Here is a 20,343-nt window from a genome sequence, read left to right on the forward strand (position 1 = left end):
TTACTGTAATAATTATTATTAAGAATAGTAACCTCCATGTGTAGATTGATAATAGTGTTTTTAAAATAAAGCAAAATACATGCATTCAGCTGGGTTCAACAGAATAAACAACACTCTAGATACAAGCCATAGAAATATAACCAAAGAATACTAACAAGCCATCACAACTTCATCAGACTATGATGCCAGTCTGGAGAAAAAAATTCTCCAAAACCATTCTTTGTACTGATCATACTGCGGAGCAGATTCTTCCACGTAATATCTTAGAAAGCCCCCAAATGCCATAGTTTTAAATCAATAACCTCTTTAGAAAGGGGTTCCTTAAGGAAAAGGACTAAAGTGTCACATACTAAAAGTTCTAAGTGCTAATAGTCCCAGTTCCAAAAGCAACCCATGCTTGGGCCAAAAGCTCAGCTATATTCCTGAACTCACTGGAAAGCAGGTTAGGTCACCATGAAGTTACCTTCTGCAAACTTCAACCTCGGTTGTAGACCTAGACTGATGAAATTCCCACTGGTAGACAGGACTAATTTCTAACCCACTTTTTTTTTCATTTGCAGATGTCCTTTAAATTAATATTACTAACTATATAATCTGGAGACCAAGGTTACATGTGTTGAGTTCTGTTCACTATTTGTTGGCATCTAAGTTGCTAGCTAATATTAGAACTGATTTTTTTTCTTTCCTGGGGAAGTGCTGACATTTCTCTGCTGTGAACACCGCATGACTGTTGCGTAGTATGAGATCACCCACCTTCTTTGGGAAGGAGGGAGCCTTTTCTTTTCTCCTTGCCTGTGATCTGGGGGAGGTTGGGACACCAAACTGAGGATCTGCTCAACTCTGTGGCTTTGCACTTGTCCGGAGAAAATGGCTAATCATTCAGGAAACTGACCAGTGGAATGATCTATTCATCTACTATAGTAAAAGTAGGAAAATTCTCCTAGCAAAGTATAAAGACAAGTCAGTCTAATGGCTATTCAGCAAGTGGTACTGACATAAAATGTATCATTTTCTGAAATAGATTTGCAGAGAAGCTGACCCAACATTCTTCTAAACAAAATTTAGCGCAGCACCTAAGAACATTCAACATCCAAAATATCCTGAATGCTGATATTTGACCTTTATTCAGTCATTTCATTACAGCTCCTCTCAAGTGGCATTGGTGAGTACTTTGCATTCTGGCTACCCCACAGTACTGGTCATGAATAAATCCTAGTTGCTTGGTCGCTGTTTGGCTATTATCACATCTTTACATCATCACAGTTAGCCTGACAAAAGGTGAAGACTGACTGACCAAAACCCTCCCACTTTCAGCTTCTTGTGTGATATGTTCTTCTTTGTGATTGTTGTGAAAGTTGCATGGCATATATAAATTGCATTGTATAATTTTGACTTCTCATTAATGCTTTCAAAACTGCACCTATTGGGAGCTCAACTGAGTTGCTAATGAATAGCTAAAATTTGCCTCTCTGGGATGCTAACACAAATAAGCTTAATTTTTCTCAGATAAACAGCACTTACAAATTTTGCAATACAGAACTTATGTGGAAGAGGTATTTGTTCTTTTCATCCTATTTAGTAGCGCTCCAATTTTCATTCACTGAAAAAACAGATGATTTTAATAGCCATGCACTAGGTAGGAATGGTCATGGGCCAATGCAAACATTATTCTATCTGGTACCAATAACTTACTCCTGCTAAGATGACTTCACAGCTGTATTTTTAATAGTATGTGTGATTCCTTAGTGCTTAAAGTGGTTCATATTATACCTTTAATTTCTTTTATTTTCTGCCAGCATTCCCTGAATTCCTGGGCAGTTAATACTCACTCACGTTGCCAATCAATCAGACTACAGTGGATTTCCGTTAGCCTCACCTACTTATTCTTCTTGTAGACGGGGTGGTCCTAGACTAGCTGCCAGCAACTGGTGCCCTAGGTGAACCATGCGATCGGCGCCTCCTACCCCCAAACCCCAAAGGCAGATCAAGGCTGAGATCAAGGCTTTGGTAAACTGGGAAACATTTTGCCCCTTTTTTCCTTTTGATGTTTTTTAAGCATTTTTTTTTAAACAGAGGCTTAATTATTCGGTTTGTCTGTCTGTCCGTCCGTCCAACCAATGTTTCTGAGCCCAGATAAAATAGAGACATGACATTTTCAGAATACATTTCTGTATGACAGCTAGATGATATTTCAGTCCGATTTCAAATAAAAATGCATTAAAATGTTAATTATAATTTTTATTATTAGAAATCCAAAATCATCCATTACGCTATCCTGCTTTAACTGCCATTACCACCACATCTAATATAGAAAGAAAAAAGAAAACTCTTCAATGAACTTTAACCTGTATTTACAAAACACTCCGAATAAAAAACACTCTGTGCTCTTAAAACATGACTCTTCTTGCTTAAAGTTTTGAAAATTCAGTTACTAGTTCTTTTAGATCCAGTTTTCCAGCTATTTCATGCTCTATTAACATTGCACCACTGTTGAACACAGATATGTTTTTATTAATTTTAACTTTTAGAAGCTATGTTCCCCACTAGCTACGGAAAATGGCAAAGTTAAAAGAAAGCGCAGAGCTAAAAAATGTTTGGAAAACTGTCTGAGAGTTTATTTTCACAAACAAACTTCGGTACTTTTTCAGGAGTCGAATGTTTCTTAAGTCGTCTTGAAAAAGCCTGAAGCTCGCTACACAAATCTGTAGCATCAATGTCTTTTGAATTTTCATGAGTCAAGGCCAACTCCAGTTTTATACAAAATACTCTTATCTGTTTTGCTGTTTTCTTTTGCAAGCTGTGGATATCATATAGAAAGCCAAATACTGAGTCCAGCTGCTGCATCTGTTGAAATCTTTCATCAACCAAGTGAACAGCAGTATCAAGGACTGTGAAGTAGAAATTCACTTTGAACCTTTGTTTTGGGTTCTGAATGGGTGTGTCTCGTCCTTCAAAAGAAAACTGCTGTTTCTTTTGCTGAATGCAAACTGCTTCAAATTCTGTCGCAAAGTCTATTTCTTCAGCAAACTCAAGAGAATCTACCAGTGTTCTTTCGAACCCTTCATCACTTTGAATTCGTCCAGAATAGTTTTAGTTTGCTGCAGTTTTTGAATAGCAGAATGTATGTTCAAGTTCTTTTCCTGAAGCTGCTTACTAGTGAGGTTAATCTCGAAAAGGATATTATACCGCAAAATGAGTGAAGTCACAAATTTGAACTTGGAAAGGCCATTTGCAAGAGCTTCTGCATCTGAACGTGCCGTATTGCCAGATGATCCAGTAAAGGTAGTATCATCAGAAATTTTAATTAGGGTATCACAAATGTTTCCAAGTTCATAGTGAAGAGGCTTCAAAGCATCAATGCGACTCTCCCAGCTTGTCTGACTAAGTGGTTTCACAGTTAGAGAATTCACATGGCGAGTCAGAACCTCCCAACAGTGTTTTGAGCCTGAGAAAAATAAACCCTATGTTGCAAATTTAAATTTTTTTCCCTAAAATATTATTTATTTTTGCAGTAAATAAAAGATTTGACATATTAATAAATTCTCAGAAATGTAGAGAAATGAATTATAATTCATATTCCCTCTCTACGCGCACAGGAATTTAAATAATGACATCTTTGTTGTTTTATTTGTATTTTTTTCATCTTTTTCCTTTTTTTTCATTTCATTTTTTTTTAAATTTGATTTTTTCCCCTCAAATTTGGTGCCCCATTTAAGTTGGCACCCTAGCTGACTGCCTAGTTCACCTATATGGATGGGTCGCCCCTGCTTGTAGATGCAAATGGGCAAAACAGAACAGCATTAAATAGTGCGGACTAAAACCCAATGTGCATTTCCAATACATTTTTTTCAGTAGAAATAAAAGGAAAGTTAAATGAAAGAAAGCAAGGGGATTCTTACACAATGTGGAGCCACCCTGTTACACAAAAATGAAGGCCATATGTTAAATATTTTCCAGCCTATAAGAAGGGGAGAGGAGAACAAAAGTCTTGTAATTAGAGAGCGTGGTAGCAAAAGAGCCTGAGATATAAGCTCTTGTACTAGAGGCCTGGTATGAGGCAGGACCTGCTTGCAGACTTTGGCAAAAACAGGGCTGATAATGCAGAAATACTCATTTTTAAGAAGTGCTAAGCACAAAATACTTACGCAAACACATTCTGATATTAAGGATGGTATAAAAACTTTCCCCAAGGATAACAGGAACACACTGACCCCTCCTAAAAGATAAGGGCAGGATGACAGTAGATAATAGAGATGTTTTGATTGAACCAACATGTCAAGGTGATGGGTAATAGCTAGCCACATCAGGGGGACAGTAACTATGTCAGAGGCAGTACTAACTTGTTTATATCAGGATATAAAAATGTATCTCAGAGGGAGTATCTTTGTCCAGCCAAGGGGGGAATGGAAAGTTCCACCATTTACTGAGCTGCATCCATTGTTACAGGCATACATCCTCGTAGAGTCTGTTAGGTGCTATTACCATGCTTTATCAACAATAAACCTGGCCTGGTGCCTTCATACCTTAACGGATCTTGTGGTAATTGGGTGGTTTGCTCAAGGTCTGCTGTGCCGACGGTCTGTGCAAAGCTGGGGCAGCACACAGGGAAAACACACACACATAGCCCAACATCTAACCACAGAGTGTATATTGTTATTTGCACAGAGGCCTCTCCAGATGGTGCTCCCTTGCTGGCCCTCTTCTCCACCTCTGTTGAGCGCTTCCAAAATCATCCTCCTTTCAGGTCACCTCCAATCTCCCCACTCTCCCCACAACTTAAGGTGTTTTCTAGCTCTTCTGTTCTAGGCATGCTCACTCTTCATTCTTGCCAAGCTTTTACTTGATCCTTTTGTCCTCCCAGGCTCCACCCTTTGGAACCCTTCTTTGTTATACTCTGCTCACTAACATACCTTCCTGATCCTTTTGTAGCCCCTCCCTCAATCTTCCACTAGTTTTTTAGTGGGCCCACTACTTTCTCTTGTAACACTTCTGCAGTTCTTGACTGTCTCTCTCTCTCTCACTCTCTCACTTTCTCTCTCTCTCTCCTTCCACAGAAGTCCACCTTTTCCTCCAGCCTCTCCACACACATCCTTTTCCAATTCTCCATTTCTCCTAACATCCCTGCTCATGCCCTCCTCATTCCTCTCAATCCTATCTCAATCTCTCAGCATCCATTGTGGATGCCCTTGTCTCTTTCCATTATCTCTGAGTTATTTCATGACTCTTCTCATCTCATTCCCACACCTCTGGTCCATAAATTCTTCCACTAGCCATCCTCCATCTGGGTTCATTCTTGGTCTTCTTCTCTCTGTGTTCTTCCACTGGTGTGGATCAAAGCTTTGGAGAAACAGCCCCCTTTTGAGACCTAGGTAGAAGCAGGTAATTGCTTCTAAGTTATAGCTGTAAATTTTCTATCAATGAATAAAAACTGTTAACATTTTGTGGCAACACCTCTGTGTTTATTGTGGCCATATAATAATGTTTCTGTATCAATAATTACAATGTTAGGTTTGTTATACCAATGATTTTTACCATAACAAACAGTAATATAATATAATCCTAGGTTGAAAAGAGCTATGAATTTACTTTTTTTTTAAATCAGATACAGAACTATCTCTGTAAAAAAGAAATTTTGATGGTGTCATGCCAGTCAGTCATATTTTCTATTATAAAACAATAATACCTTAATATTTTATTGGGTGCTTTTCAGCCAGAAGAATTATCTAACACTTTACAAACTTTCTGTATACAAGAATCAGTCTGCATCCTAGTACAATGTCAAAAATATTGTATCTAATTGCAGCTGTTGGACAAATATACTGTAAGTACTGCCGTCTGAGTGCAATTATCCAAATAGGAATTTAGCCATAATATAGTTTTAAAGAGGACTGTCGGGTCAAATTTGGTTCAACACTTAGATTTTGTAAAGATAAGTTATTACAAAAACTAAAATCAATAGATTGTTGCCATTATTTTATTTAATAGAGCAAGAATGAGTCATTTTGTAAACAATGATAAACCTCACCCTACGTTATTTACAGCCCAGTCATTGCAGCTTTGTGCTGGCAAAGTAGACAGAACATGATATTGACTACGGTATAGGCAGTCCCCAAAAATTAATCCAACTAGCTTGTTTTCATTGTCCAAGCTGAGAGACATGCTTACAGTTAATAATATAAACAGTGAAATGTACATGTGATCTTTAAAATTTTGCCATTTTAAATTTTCAGTAGTGCTATCTGTAATGTAGATTAGAAACTGTGATAGGTTTTCTTTCAATATGGTTTTTAATTTGACAGTGTGAAAATTGGGATGGGATATTTAGAGGCAAATTTCCAAATGACTCTCACCCTGGCTTCCATTTGGGTGCATGCAGCTTTATTCATGAAAACATTTGCACACACGTATTTGAGCATTGGCAGCTGTTGGCACAAAGTAAGATTTTTTTTACAGTGACATATATTTTAATTGTTTTATTTGTGAGTGGAGAAAAATGTATACTTAGCATCGTCTCTTATCTTTCTAGATAGCACAATTGGTTTGAGAAAGTACCAAACATTATGTTATATCATTTAAAGTGTATTTTAAGTGCTTTGTGCATATAATTACTCATTACCTACCGAGCATACATTAAGATATACCAAAATATTCACAAAAATGAATCCATATTTAAGATCTGAGTTTTTTCCTCATTTCCTTTTACTCTTCCCAGAGCCTTCCAGATGGAGTTCACTGGACATTGCATCATGAAAGATTTGTCACATTCAAATTATGTGGGTGTGTGAGCTGCCAAGTTCAAATCTGATCATAGCGTGAATGTTTCCAAAATTCTAGGGACTTTGGAACTGGTAGCAAGGCTCAGCCCATTGTCATAGATGGTAACTGGCTGTTGGGCAAGTGCATGGATGGGTTATGGTAAATGCACCAAGCTACTCTTTCCCTCTTTGTGTATCCTGCTCAAAGACCAATCACGACTGCAGTCACTGAACTCAGGGAATACTAGAGAAACCATAGCTCTGTCCCCTTCCTTCACAGGGGAAGCAGGCTGCACTATTCTAGCTTATGCAGCACACTCATTTTACCAGGTTTCAGAGTAGCAGCCGTGTTAGTCTGTATTCGCAAAAAGAAAAGGAGTACTTGTGGCACCTTAGAAGCTAACAAATTTATTTGAGCATAAGCTTTCGTGAGCTATAGGATGCATTATCGGATGCATTCAGAGGAAAATACAGTGGGGAGATTTATATACATAGAGAACATGAAACAATGGGTACTAACGTACACACACTGTAACGAGAGTGATCACTTAAGGTGAGCTATTACCAGCAGGAGAGCGCGGGGGGGGAAGGGGGGCGGCGGGGACATTTTGTAGCGATAATCAAGGTGGGCCATTTCCAGCCGTTGACAAGAACGTCTGAGGAAAAGTGGGGGGTGGGGATGGGGGAATAAACATGGGGAAATAGTTTTCCTTTGTGTCATGACACATCCACTCCCAGTTTCTATTCAAGCCTAAGTTAATTGTATCCAGTTTGCAAATTAATTCCAATTCAGCAGTCTCTCGTCGGAGTCTGTTTCTGAAGTTTTTTTGTTGAAGAATTGCCACTTTTAGGTCTGTCATTGAGTGGCCAGAGAGATTGAAGTGTTCTCCAACTGGTTTTTGAATGTTATAATTCTTGACGTCTGATTTGTGTCCATTTATTCTTTTACGTAGAGACTGTCCAGTTTCACCAATGTACATGGCAGAGGGGCATTGCTGGCACATGATGGCATATATCACATTGGTAGATGCACAGGTGAACGAGCCTCTGATAGTGTGGCTGATGTGATTAGGCCCTATGATGGTGTCCCCTGAATAGATATGTGGACACAATTGGCAACAGGCTTTGTTGCAAGGATAGGTTCCTGAGTTAGTGGTTCTATTGTGTGGTGTACGGTTGCTGGTGAGTATTTGCTTCAGGTTGGGGGCTGTCTGTAAGCAAGAACTGGCCTGTCTCCCAAGATCTGTGAGAGTGATGGGTCGTCCTTCAGGATAGGTTGTAGATCCTTGACGATGTGTTGGAAAGGTTTTAGTTGGGGGCTGAAGGTGATGGCTAGTGGCGTTCTGTTATTTTCTTTGTTGGGACTGTCCTGTAGTAGGTGACTTCTGGGTACTCTTCTGGCTCTGTCAATCTGTTTCTTCACTTCAGCAGGTGGGTGAAAGTTGTAGTTGTAAGAATGCTTGATAGAGATCTTGTAGGCGTTTGTCTCTGTCTGAGAGGTTGGAGCAAATGCGGTTGTATCGTAGAGCTTGGCTGTAGACAGTGGATCGTGTGGTGTGGTCTGGATGAAAGCTGGAGGCATGTAGGTAGGCATAGCGGTCAGTAGGTTTCTGGTATAGGATGGTGTTTATGTGACCATCGCTTATTAGCATCGTCGTGTCCAAGAAGTGGATCTGTTGTGTGGACTGGTCCAGGCTGAGGTTGATGATGGGACACCATTATAGGGCCTAATCACATCAGCCACACTATCAGAGGCTCGTTCACCTGTGCATCTACCAATGTGATATATGCCATCATGTGCCAGCAATGCCCCTCTGCCATGTACATTGGTCAAACCTGACAGTCTCTACGTAAAAGAATAAATGGACACAAATCAGACGTCAAGAATTATAACATTCAAAAACCAGTTGGAGAACACTTCAATCTCTTTGGTCACTCGATGACAGACCTCAAATTGGCAATTCTTCAACAAAAAAACTTCAAAAACAGACTCCGACGAGAGACTGCTGAATTGGAATTAATTTGCAAACTGGATACAATTAACTTAGGCTTGAATAGAGACTGGGAGTGGATGGGTCATGACACAAAGTAAAACTATTTCCCCATAAAAAGAAAAGGAGTGCTTGTGGCACCTTAGAGACTAACAAATTTATTTGAGCATAAGCTTTCGTGAGCTACAGCTCTGTAGCTCACGAAAGCTTATGCTCAAATAAATTTGTTAGTCTCTAAGGTGCCACAAGTCCTCCTTTTCTTTTTGTGAATACAGACTAACATGGCTGCTACTCTGAAACCTGTCATTATTTCCCCATGTTTATTCCCCCCCTCAACCCCGCACTGTTCCTCAGAGGTTCTTGTCAACTGCTGGAAATGGCCCACACCTTGATTATCACTACAAAAGGTTCCCCCCACCTACCCCCGCGCTCTCCTGCTGGTAATAGCTCACTTTAAGTGATCACTCTCGTTACAGTGTGTATGGTAACACCCATTGTTTCATGTTCTCTATGTATATAAATCTCCCCACTGTATTTTCTACTGAATGCATCCGAGGAAGTGAGCTATAGCTCACGAAAGCTTATGCTCAAATAAATTTGTTAGTCTCTAAGGTGCCACAAGTCGTCCTTTTCTTTTTACTCATTTTACCGGAACACCAGGCTGCTTGGGAAGGGATTGTACATCTCTGAGGCACAATCCTTTAAGTAAACGCCTCACTATCCTGTGATGCAAGCAGTGGACAGCTGTCCTAGGTTGACCCAGACATAAAAACTACCTGTAGTGTCCAGACCCAGATATGGGCTGGAATTTTTCCCAAGAGTCCGGGGTTTGTAATCAGGATTGAGGCACATCTCTATGTAGACACTTGAGGCCCAAATCTGTTCCCGACGAAGCCTTCAGATCAGACCCTTGTATTTTTATATGTCCATTAATAGAACCATGGTGGCAATGCTTTATTTTTATCTTGCCACATTTTCAGCTGTTGTATTGTATACATGTGGAATAAAACAGAGAAATAAAAATTATGGAGAAATACAGTTCTAGAATATCTGGCATAGGGACTAAAAAGATCTCACATTGTAACTTGAAGCACAATAATCCTGCATAAAAATTATGTGCAGAAAAAAAAATAAATGGTATAAAATGAATTTTAGCTGCTGGCAAAGTGGAGCTGTAAATCCACTGTACTTGGTAATATATTGTAGTACATTTTATAAAACAATGAAATCTTAGTTAATAGAGAGCTCACTGCAGCATCTACTGTTACATCTTTGTCGGGGAGGGGGAGAACATCAGTTTTTGGTGGATTGCAAAGTGTGAGTTTTAATGACGTTCTAAAGCAGCATAAAAACTGCCGTTCTTCTGCTTTTCATGCATTCCTTGAAATTTAAAGCAAACAGTCTGAAACAAACGGATCAAAATCATGGCATGTTATCCTCAGTTATGAATCATAGTTTGTTGTTTGATGCCAGGAAGAATCCCAGGGGAGGATGTTTGTCTCATCTGACAAAAGTGACTGCTTTCTGCCCAGCAATCCCCCACCCACCATCCCCTCACTAAAAGGGACATGCTGAAAATGAGCTTTCAGAAAGTCAATAGGAATAATTAACTTAGTTGTTTCATAAGAATCTGACAAAGGACGCCTTGGAGCATTTCAACCAAACAAGATGGCAATTTTATTAACAACTGAATGTCATTATATTATTTTGCTACATTCCATTTTATTTATAATTTATAAAAGTTTTCAGGTTCCCCCTTGGCCCGCTTTAGGTTCCTTCAGTGAAACCTCAGGCCAAACCATGATTTTATTTACAGAGTATGACTGTCAAAACTATGCCACACTGAAGTCAAAGTAGTGGGTGAATGTGGTCCTGTGACTAGGCAACAGCTGTCATCTTCCTGCTTGTTGGGAGTATGTGTCATGGGATTCTTCACTAGGATTTATTCATGACTCAGGCTAGTACAAATCATCCAAAAATAATAAGGTATTCGAGTGGTTAGTGAAAGACAGCTTTCTCGTGTCACTTGCAAAAAGGTGAAATCTCCAGAGCATATATAATTGTACTAGGCAAGCTAAGGATTTCTATTTCAGAGATAATCTCATATTCTGTAGAAATGTTTTGTCATTTAAAAAAATGTTAGGTTTCAGAGTAACAGCCGTGTTAGTCTGTATTCGCAAAAAGAAAAGGAGTACTTGTGGCACCTTAGAGACTAACCAATTTATTTGCGCATAAGCTTTCGTGAGCTACAGCTCACTTCATCGGATGCATACTGTGGAAAGTGTAGAAGATCTTTTTATACACACAAAGCATGTTATTAGAACCTCAGCTGCCTACCTCTTTCGAAAAGAAGTTGGTGGAACTGAAGAAAAATAAGCAGCCACTCATATAACTTCAGTTGTACCTAAAGTAAATGGATACTGCATATTTAATTTATTAAATGCAACATTTCTTTACAGATTAGCTCAAGGGCATATGTAGTTGATGTGCATATTTGATGTTATATCTTGACTATGGACTAGAATGTGCTGTTAGCTCATTTGTAGTCATGGATACGAAAAAAAAAAGATTTTTTATGTAACTATGCAGTTTCAGACATAAGAATTTTTGTCTTTGTAATAAATAACCATAATATTGCTTCAGGAATAAAACTTCCTAGGAATTCCCCAGATCATGAAACCTTGTCCTGTAGTTTAATTGCCAAGAAAACAAATTTACTGTGCTTAAAACATGCTCACTTTAATTGAACGTTGTGTATTTCTCACAGACAGAAGTTCATAAAATAGTTTTTTCTGTATGTGAAAAATTTAAATCTGTTGTCAAAAACATCTCAGAAATATATGCTAGCTCTTAGAGCTGTAGTCTAGTTGTGTGTTTCAACTAGAATATTTATTAAATATTACTGTTTAATACTAAATCAAATCATTGGGTCCTTACTCAGGGCCAGACTGTTCCCTCTAAGTCTAATGGGAAGGGAGCAGGGAAGGAGGTAACTCAGGAATATTCTCCCCTTGTGGCTCCAAATTCCCTCCTGCAAAAGTTAGGGTTTGTCACACGGGAGAAGGAGCAAGGTTCTAGACTTTGTATTCTGCTGCTTTCGTGGATCCACAAGAGGCACAGGGCCATCTTCATAGAGGCTCTGGGCATGTCCCTTGGTACTGAGCTTTCCCCAGGTCCCTGGAAGCATGGCCAGAGCTTCCTCTAGCTAAGAGACCCCGGATCCTTGCTTACAAAAGGGGATCTCAGCACAAAGGGGGTTTAGGAAGAAGTTAGTGAACTTTCCCATAGAATCCCAGCAGGTTGCCCAGAAGGATTATACTCCATGGACCTCCCCACCCTAATTTCATAGAGCCTGCTGCAGGCTCCCACAAAGAGAAGATGCTGCTATAGAGAAGACTGACTCCCTCTCTCTCTCTCTCAATACTTCCCTGAGGCCTGGGCAAATCAGCGCCTGGCTCAGAATACGTATCCATTTTCATATGTCAAAATCCTACTGAAGTCAATTGGAATTTTTCTGAGAAAGAGCTGAGTGAAGACCTCAGGATTGGATCATGTAACAATATTTTGTTCTTTGGTCCTAATCCAAGAATCTTTTGCAGCCATTGGGCTTTGGATCAGGGCCCTAGAAAGGAAAGACGTTTATTTGGTTTAAGGAACTAGCCAGGGACTCAAGAGATCTGTGTTCAATTCCTGGCTCTTCCACAGTCTTCCTGTGTGACCATGGGCTCTCAGTTCTCCACTGGTAAAATGGGGATAGTAATACCTCTCCATCTCCCAGGATGTAGTGATGATACATTTATTAATGTCCAGTGATCAGTGATGACATATCTGCCGAATGGGTATCCCTGTGGGACACAATCTATAACATCTTTGTCGATTGTGTTGGGTATACAAAATGTGTCATACAGGCTGGTTCAATTATAATGGCCTTGAAATATTGAATCTCCTTGATGTCAAGTGAAAAGTGCATGCTGCACTCTTAGATGACCTGCACTCTGGGTCAAAAAAGGCCAGTTATAGGTCAGCTTGCAGAATGCTCTAACACAGACTCCAGCAAATGCAAAATATGTGGTTTGACTGTAGAGCAGAGGAACTACAGGCCCTTGCTGATAATCATGACTTGAAAGATTTCTGTGAGGTGGTCAAAGTTGTGTATGGGTCTACTCAATCTGCCTTAGTACCATAACAAATGCTGATGATGAATCTGTCATCACAGATCGTAATGCGATCCACCAATGGTGGTGTGAACATTTTAGCAAACTACTTAATCATTCATCTACTGTTTCTGAGAAGTCGCTGGATAATGTCCATAAACTGCCTACATCTTCTGCACTTGCCTATCCACCCACACAAGCTGAGGTGTTGATAGCTGTTCAAGTAATGAAAAATAATAAATCCCCTGGTCCCAATTCCATTCCAGCTGAGGTTTTCAAACATGGAGGAAATTGTCTCAGTTGACAAGCTCTTTGAATTTTTTACATTAAGTTATACTGTCACAACTGAAAGACACCAACATTATCACAATATATAAGTGTAAAGGCTCAAAGAGTGACTGTAGTAACTACCATGGTACCTCCTTGCTCTCCGTGGCTGACAAGATTCTTGCACAGATCCTGTTGAACTGACTTGTGACCCAAATAATCCACAACATTCTATCTGAGTCACAGTGTGGCTTTCATGCTCAGCAAGCATGATTTTCATCATTTGACAACTACAGGAAAATTCATAACATGCTTTTCATCATTCGACAATTACAGGAAAAATGTCGTGAATAGCACCAACATCTTGTTTCTCAATCTAACTAAGGCATTTGATAGGGTCAGCTGCACTGCCCTCTGGAAATTGCTGAGTAAATTTGGATGTCCAGACGCATTTATTAACATCATTCAGCAATTCCATGAAGGCATTGCTGGAAGACCTAGTGCAAACATATATATTTCCAATCATGAATGGGGTGGCGCAGGGATGTGTCCTCGCTGCTAGCCATTTTGGTCTTTTATTTGCTGCAGTGCTAGAGGAAACCCTTTGTGATGCTTCAGATGGTGTCTTTATACACTTCTGCACTGGTAGGCTCTTCAGTCTTTCCCATCTACAAGCAAACACCAAGGTGATAGGAACATTGCTCCAGGAACTGCTCTATGCTGATAATTGTGCCTTGATGGCGCACTCTGAAGCAGCACTACAATTTCTTGCAAACTGCTTTGCTGCGGCGCCTCATAACTTTGGCCCCACCATCAGCTGAATGAAAACTGAAAAGGAGTATATATACCAGCTAGCTCCTCAACAACCTTACCAAGACCTGTCAATAAGACTGGAAGGTACCACGCCCTATGCTGTCAGTTTACCTATTTCAACAGCATGTTGAACAATGAAGCAACAGTTGACCATGAATTAAGAAAGCCAGCACCACGTATGGTCACTTCTATCACTTAATCTGGAAGCAACATGGAATCTGTATACAGACAAAAGTCAAAGTTCATGATGTCCTCATCACATTGCTCTACTGGTGTGAAACATGGACCTGTTTTCAATGACACATTAAAAAGCTTGAGAGGTTCTACTTGCAATACCTACAATGATTGCTGGACATCAAATGGCAGGACCAGGTTTCCAACACTGAAGTCCTGGTGAAAGCTGGTTTGGTCAGCATCAAGGCTCATTTGGTCTGTGCCTAGTTGAGATGGACTAGCTGTGTAATTCGAATGCCTGAGACCCATCTATCAAAATAAGTTTTATATTCTGAATTAAGCTCTGGCCATCGTAAGCGTTGAGGTCAGATTCAATACTTCAAAGACACCCTGAAAGAAAATTTTCTATTCAACCTTTGAGCAACTGTCGATTGATCATATTGCGTAGCACCACACCATAAGGGTGGTATCCACAACTTTGAGAAAAATCACGTGGAGCAGCAGGACACACAGCTCCAGCCACAGGAACAATGTGCAGGTCAATCAACACAACTAGTCAAATGGCTCCGTGGCCAGTGGGGTAATGTTGTTCTTCCTGAATTGGTCTATGGAGTCATGCAAAGACCCATTTGTACAAAACTATGATTGTCAACATTGCCCTTGAAATTGAGGTGACCATCATCATCAGAGATAATATGTTTGTTAATGTCACTGAGGTATTCAAAATCAATGGGACTGGGAGATATATCATTATTTAGGTAGACAAAAGGACTACATAGCACCTTTCATTTGAGATTAATTTTTGGAGAGATTAGATCACAGCAGTAATTTAGTAATCATAATTTTATAGTTGCTATGGCTGCTGACATAGCAACATTGCACTTAAAGTATTAGATTAACACTCTCACCACTCCCCGTTATTTTTCATTATGTCTCTGGAATCACTAGCAGCTAAAGTACAGGCGGATACAAAAATCCAGAGAACAGAAGTCAATGGCCCATCCTTAACATGTTGGCTTCTTGATAGAGCAAGTAATAGCCAAACTGTCTGCAGCACTTGCATGCACAGTAATAAGCTCTTCATGTACAAGAACAGCAGCCATCTGTAACTATGGATTACAAAAGCAATGGGATATTTTTAGCAGTGGGACTTGTTTGTATTGTGTCCCTGAGCCCTCCGTCCATACAACTCTTAACACACGCATGCACTCATTCACTGTCTCCGTTTTGTTAGGTTAAGTTTTTGTGTTTTGTGGGGGTTTTTTTAACTTGTGATACATCAGTTTAATATTGGTATGTAACTTAACGAACTGTTATTTATATATTACTATACATGTCTATAAGTGCCTATCCCCATACTCTGTGGACATTATCCTGAAATCAATTGAGTTTTAGTTGTTTTTTAAAATCTCGATATACATTTAAAAAATTTTAAAAATTAAACACACAACTATACTAGAGAGCATTTTCTGTACAATTTGTGGGTGAAAGTCAAACAACATCAGCTGAGAAAGAGGACTTGGTAAAGGACTGTTCAGAGGCCAGTCCGAGTCACTACAGTACAACACATTCTATGATACCGACACAGAATAGTACCATACTCCACATGTAGTTTCATTAAAATCAACTCCTCATGGAATGAGGTATTGCTCACCATAAGAGTATCAAAGTTGGGTCCTTTTACTTTTGTAGATAGAGGGCATGAGACATCCAGGAACCGGGAGTAAAAGGAACTTTAGGAGTCAGAAACTAGAAGATTCTGGCCATTAACAAGCTAAGGGGACTGAGTCCCTAAAGCAATTACCTTTAAAGCTGATACAAAGGGCCCATCCCACTGGTTTTCTTTAAACAAAACTCTTCTCTGGAACATACTGATCTTTTGGCAAGAATTTGTCCAACTGGTAAAATGTACTTTTTATCAATTACTCATCTCTTTCCCTTTTTTTCTTTTTAAGTTTTTTTTTTAAGAAGTTGGTAGGAAAATATCTGGAAATGAGAAACTAAAACTCCTTTGTTTTTACTTTGTAGTGAATTTTGACCACTTCCAGATACTCCGAGCAATCGGGAAGGGAAGCTTTGGCAAGGTAAGTTAGAAGTTGAATTTATTCATGAGCTCAGTAAGGTGCATTGTAACTAAAAACAAATTATGCACAAACTATTTATTGTAGCAAGAATAATAATCCTGAAAGTGAATTTTTCTTGTATGATGGGTGGTAAGTAGAGGTGGGCAAATTTTTAGTCAAGAAAATATTTCATTGACATTGGCACATCTGTAAACTTGTAGCATTTTTGAGATGCTACATTTCAAATTGCACACAATTCATTTTTTAACTACTAGAATAACTGAAAATTCCATGGCAAAACTATGTATTATATATTTTGTTTCCAAGCTGGGTTTGTTGGTTGTGATTGCTCATTATAATCTAGGTATACTTGGTCCTGCCTCAGTGCAGGAGGATGGAGTAGATGACTTCTCAAGGTACCTTCCAGCCCTACATTTCTGTGATAAGTCCCATGGTACTGCATCCGGTTTCTTAATTGGGTGAGCTGACATTATGTGATCAGGAGGGTTCTCAGAAGCCATTTGGTCTCTATTTCTCTGAGCAACTAGTTGTAGTTAAGGGGGCTGTTTGTTTATTGTTTTGAGAAATAATAAATATAGTATGTGTGGGGCATGTTTAAAAATCAGAGCAGCACTAGTATTTGATGCTTGCTTTGTTTCCTAATTTAGATATCTTTGTCATTGAGATAGATAATTGAAAAAGATACATACATTAATTGTAAAATATTATAAATAATATTGCATATGTGTGTGTGTTCATTCTTTCCTGAACAATTATTACATTTCTGGTGTTGCCTGAATTACATTGACGTGAGTTTAGGCCACTGTGCTTCTGTCTTTGATATTTATATTCTGCACAGTTTATTTTTCACCACATGCCATGTGTGTCCTTGCATTGAGGGTATCCACCCTCTAACTCTGAGCTGACAGGAGCTTGTTGCAGTGCCATATTTCTTCTGCTGCCTACATCACATTTAGTTTAGTGTGTCCTAAGGGCAACTTCCCTCTGAAATCTCCTCTGATCAACTGAGGCATCTGCGAACGATTAAGAGCAAAAATAGCAGTGGTTTTAACACATTGGGAAAATTGCCAAATTTGGCTACCACAGCACCACTACATGACAGTTTGCAAGTGTGAAGCTTTGTGCGAAAGGTGAATTTCACAAGCTGGTGTCTTGCGGGTGAGGGCAGGGAAATGGGTCCTTGAAGTTTTGCAAAATATGAAATGTTGAAGTTTTTGCAAAGTACATAACAGATGAGCAAAGAATGCTGCAACACTGTTTTCACCAGCTTCACCTTCCCCTAGTAATAACGTAGGAAATAATCAGAGTACTGTCAAGGAAGCTGTTATTCTTTTCTTTTTGTTTTTATGCATCAAATACTGAGGGCCAGAGTCTGACTGTCTTATTTTGGTTAGCACTTTACTCCATGAATATCTCCATTGAACTCACTGGGACTATTTGGAATAGAATTAAGTTCTATTTAGTGTGAATAAAGGGATCAGAATACGGCCCTTAAGATGAAACCTGCTGGGCAATCAGTTTTGTTCTCCCTTTATTTGTACCCACCTATTACAATGGTATCTGAGCTCTGTAATATAGGGGAAGTACTATATATATGGATAACCAGAGCTATAATGCTCAATGTGTACCAAGCTCTACCCTCCTTGCTAAGCTTCAGTAATGTGGTTGGGTGTCAGGGAACTCTACAGAAGCAAAGATGGGAGGATTTCTCTCCCCGAAGCACCGTGGGTCTCATTTTGCCAATATGGCCATGTTTTCATACAGTTTTTTAAAACTGTATGTTAAAATATTAAAATCTACAGAGTGACAAGTCAGAGGAAGCAATTGGGAATGAAAAAAACCAACCGTTGCCTTGATGAGACATGACATAACTTGCATAAAATTACAGAAGTTATATCAACCCAACAAAACAAAACAGCCACTATTTTAATGTTTCCCAACAAAAATATTATCTTGTGTTTCCCCTGTGGATACACAGCAACAGGTCATTGACCAACACTGAGAGCTATCATATTCGTCATTCTGACACACTAAGGACCGGATCCACTCACATGGACTCCTGCTGGATTCATTGTGAGTCCACATGGGATGGGGGCTAGTAATGATGTATCATCATAGTGAACTACTATGTAAATCAGAGAGGAGGTTGTTCTGAAATGAAAACAGACATATTTTCAGTCATAGGTTATAAAATAATTAATGTCTCAAGCAGAAAAGAATAAACATGAAGAGGTAAAATGTCACATTTCTAAGATGGTGTTACAAACTGTCAAGGTTCCTTCCCCACTCTGAATGCTAGGGTACAGATGTGGGGACCTGCATGAAAAACCTCCTAAGCTTCTCTTTACCAGCTTAGGTCAAAACTTCCCCAAGGTATAAAATATTCCACCCTTTGTCCTTGGATTGTCCGCTACCACCACCAAACAAATACTGGTTACTGGGGAAGAGCTGTTTGGACATGTCTTTCCCCCCAAAATACTTCCCAAAACCTTGCACCCCACTTTCTGGACAAGGTTTGGTAAAAAGCCTCACCAATTTGCCTAGGTGACTACAGACCCAGACCCTTGGATCTTAAAAACAATGAACAATCCTCCCAACACTTGCACCCCCCCTTTCCAGGGAAATGTTGGATAAAAAGCCTCACCAATTTGCAGAGGTGACCACAGACCCAAACCCTTGGATCTGAGAACAATGAAAAAGCATTCAGTTTTCTTACAAGAAGACTTTTAATAAAAATAGAAGTAAATAGAAATAAAGAAATCCCCCCTGTAAAATCAGGATGGTAGATACCTTACAGGGTAATTAGATTCAAAACATAGAGAACCCCTCTAGGCAAAACCTTAAGTTACAAAAAAGATACACAGACAGAAATAGTTATTCTATTCAGCACAGTTCTTTTCTCAGCCATTTAAAGAAATCATAATCTAACACGTACCTAACTAGATTACTTACTAAAAGTTCTAAGACTCCATTCCTGGTCTATCCCCGGCAGAAACAGCATATAGACAGACTGAGACCCTTTGTTTCTCTCCCTCCTCCCAGCTTTTGAAAGTATCTTGTCTCCTCATTGGTCATTTTGGTCAGGTGCCAGCGAGGTTACCTTTAGCTTCTTAACCCTTTACAGGTGAGAGGAGCTTTCCCCTGGCCAGGAGGGATTTCAAAGGGGTTTACCCTTCCCTTTATATTTATGACACAGACACTGGAGAATGAATAAAAAACTGTAGAGGGAAGAACCTCTGGTGGTGTAAATTGTCATAACTCCTTTGAAATCAATGGACCTATGTCAATTTATACCAGTTGAGGATCTGTCCCTAGATTTGTACAAACATTAAGGGAAAGTCCTCTGAAATTTTCAGTGGTTAGGCAGTGAAGTGCTGTGACTGCTACCAGATCATACCAGAACTTACTGTTACTTTGTGTTTCCTGCAGTCTGCCTGTTGTATCCTCCTGTTGTCTCTTGTCTTATTTTATAAAGTCTTCACGGAAGGGACCATCTTTTTGTTACACAGTGCTCAGCACAACAGGGCTGGGCCCTTTAGGTGATTCTTCAACACAAATAAAAAAAAATAATAAATTAACCAGGGTTTTATGCAAAGTATGTCTTGCTCTCACATACAGTGGGAAAATTAGTGTCCAGAAGGTTAAGAGTGCTTATTAATGTTACAACCAAGGCATTTTAATCCTGTTAATTAGGTTCCATTTCTCAATCTTGAAAAAATATTACTTTATTATGGTTGTTTAAACTTTTGGGTGGTTATAGCTGATATTTAATTATGGTCTTTGAGAATATATGAAGTTACTTTGTGTTAAGTAAAATAGATCTAATATTTTAAAAATCTCCCCTGCTGTCAGATTTAACCTGCTACACTTAATGTAATTTTCTTAATTATTTAAAGATATATAAAGTGAAAAAGCCTGTTATTAGCTATATAAAACTGTGCCAGAGAAGTTGAAGCATGAATGTTTTATTGTTGTGTCTATAACCCTCCTTCACTATTTAGTTACTATAGACATAGAGAATAGAATTTCCATCAAGGCAAAATGACTGAGATAAAGAGATTTATTTTTTTAGTGTGACAGGAGAGGTCTACAATTTACTTTCACC

At 39.1% G+C, this 20,343-nt stretch overlaps 1 protein-coding gene across 1 annotated transcript in view; it reads left to right on the top strand.

Moving 5' to 3' along the window:
• The window catches only part of STK32C (serine/threonine kinase 32C), a 255,918-nt gene that overhangs the window by 135,735 nt on the left and 99,840 nt on the right, over positions 1–20,343 (top strand). Inside the window, exon 2 of the mRNA XM_084634123.1 lies at positions 16,183–16,238. Coding sequence (XP_084490249.1) covers positions 16,183–16,238 — 56 coding nt within the window. The remainder of the gene's footprint in view (positions 1–16,182; positions 16,239–20,343) is intronic.

The sequence above is a fragment of the Lepidochelys olivacea genome, assembly GCF_965140295.1.
Source record: "Lepidochelys olivacea isolate rLepOli2 genome assembly, chromosome: 7".
NCBI lineage: Eukaryota > Metazoa > Chordata > Testudines > Cheloniidae > Lepidochelys > Lepidochelys olivacea.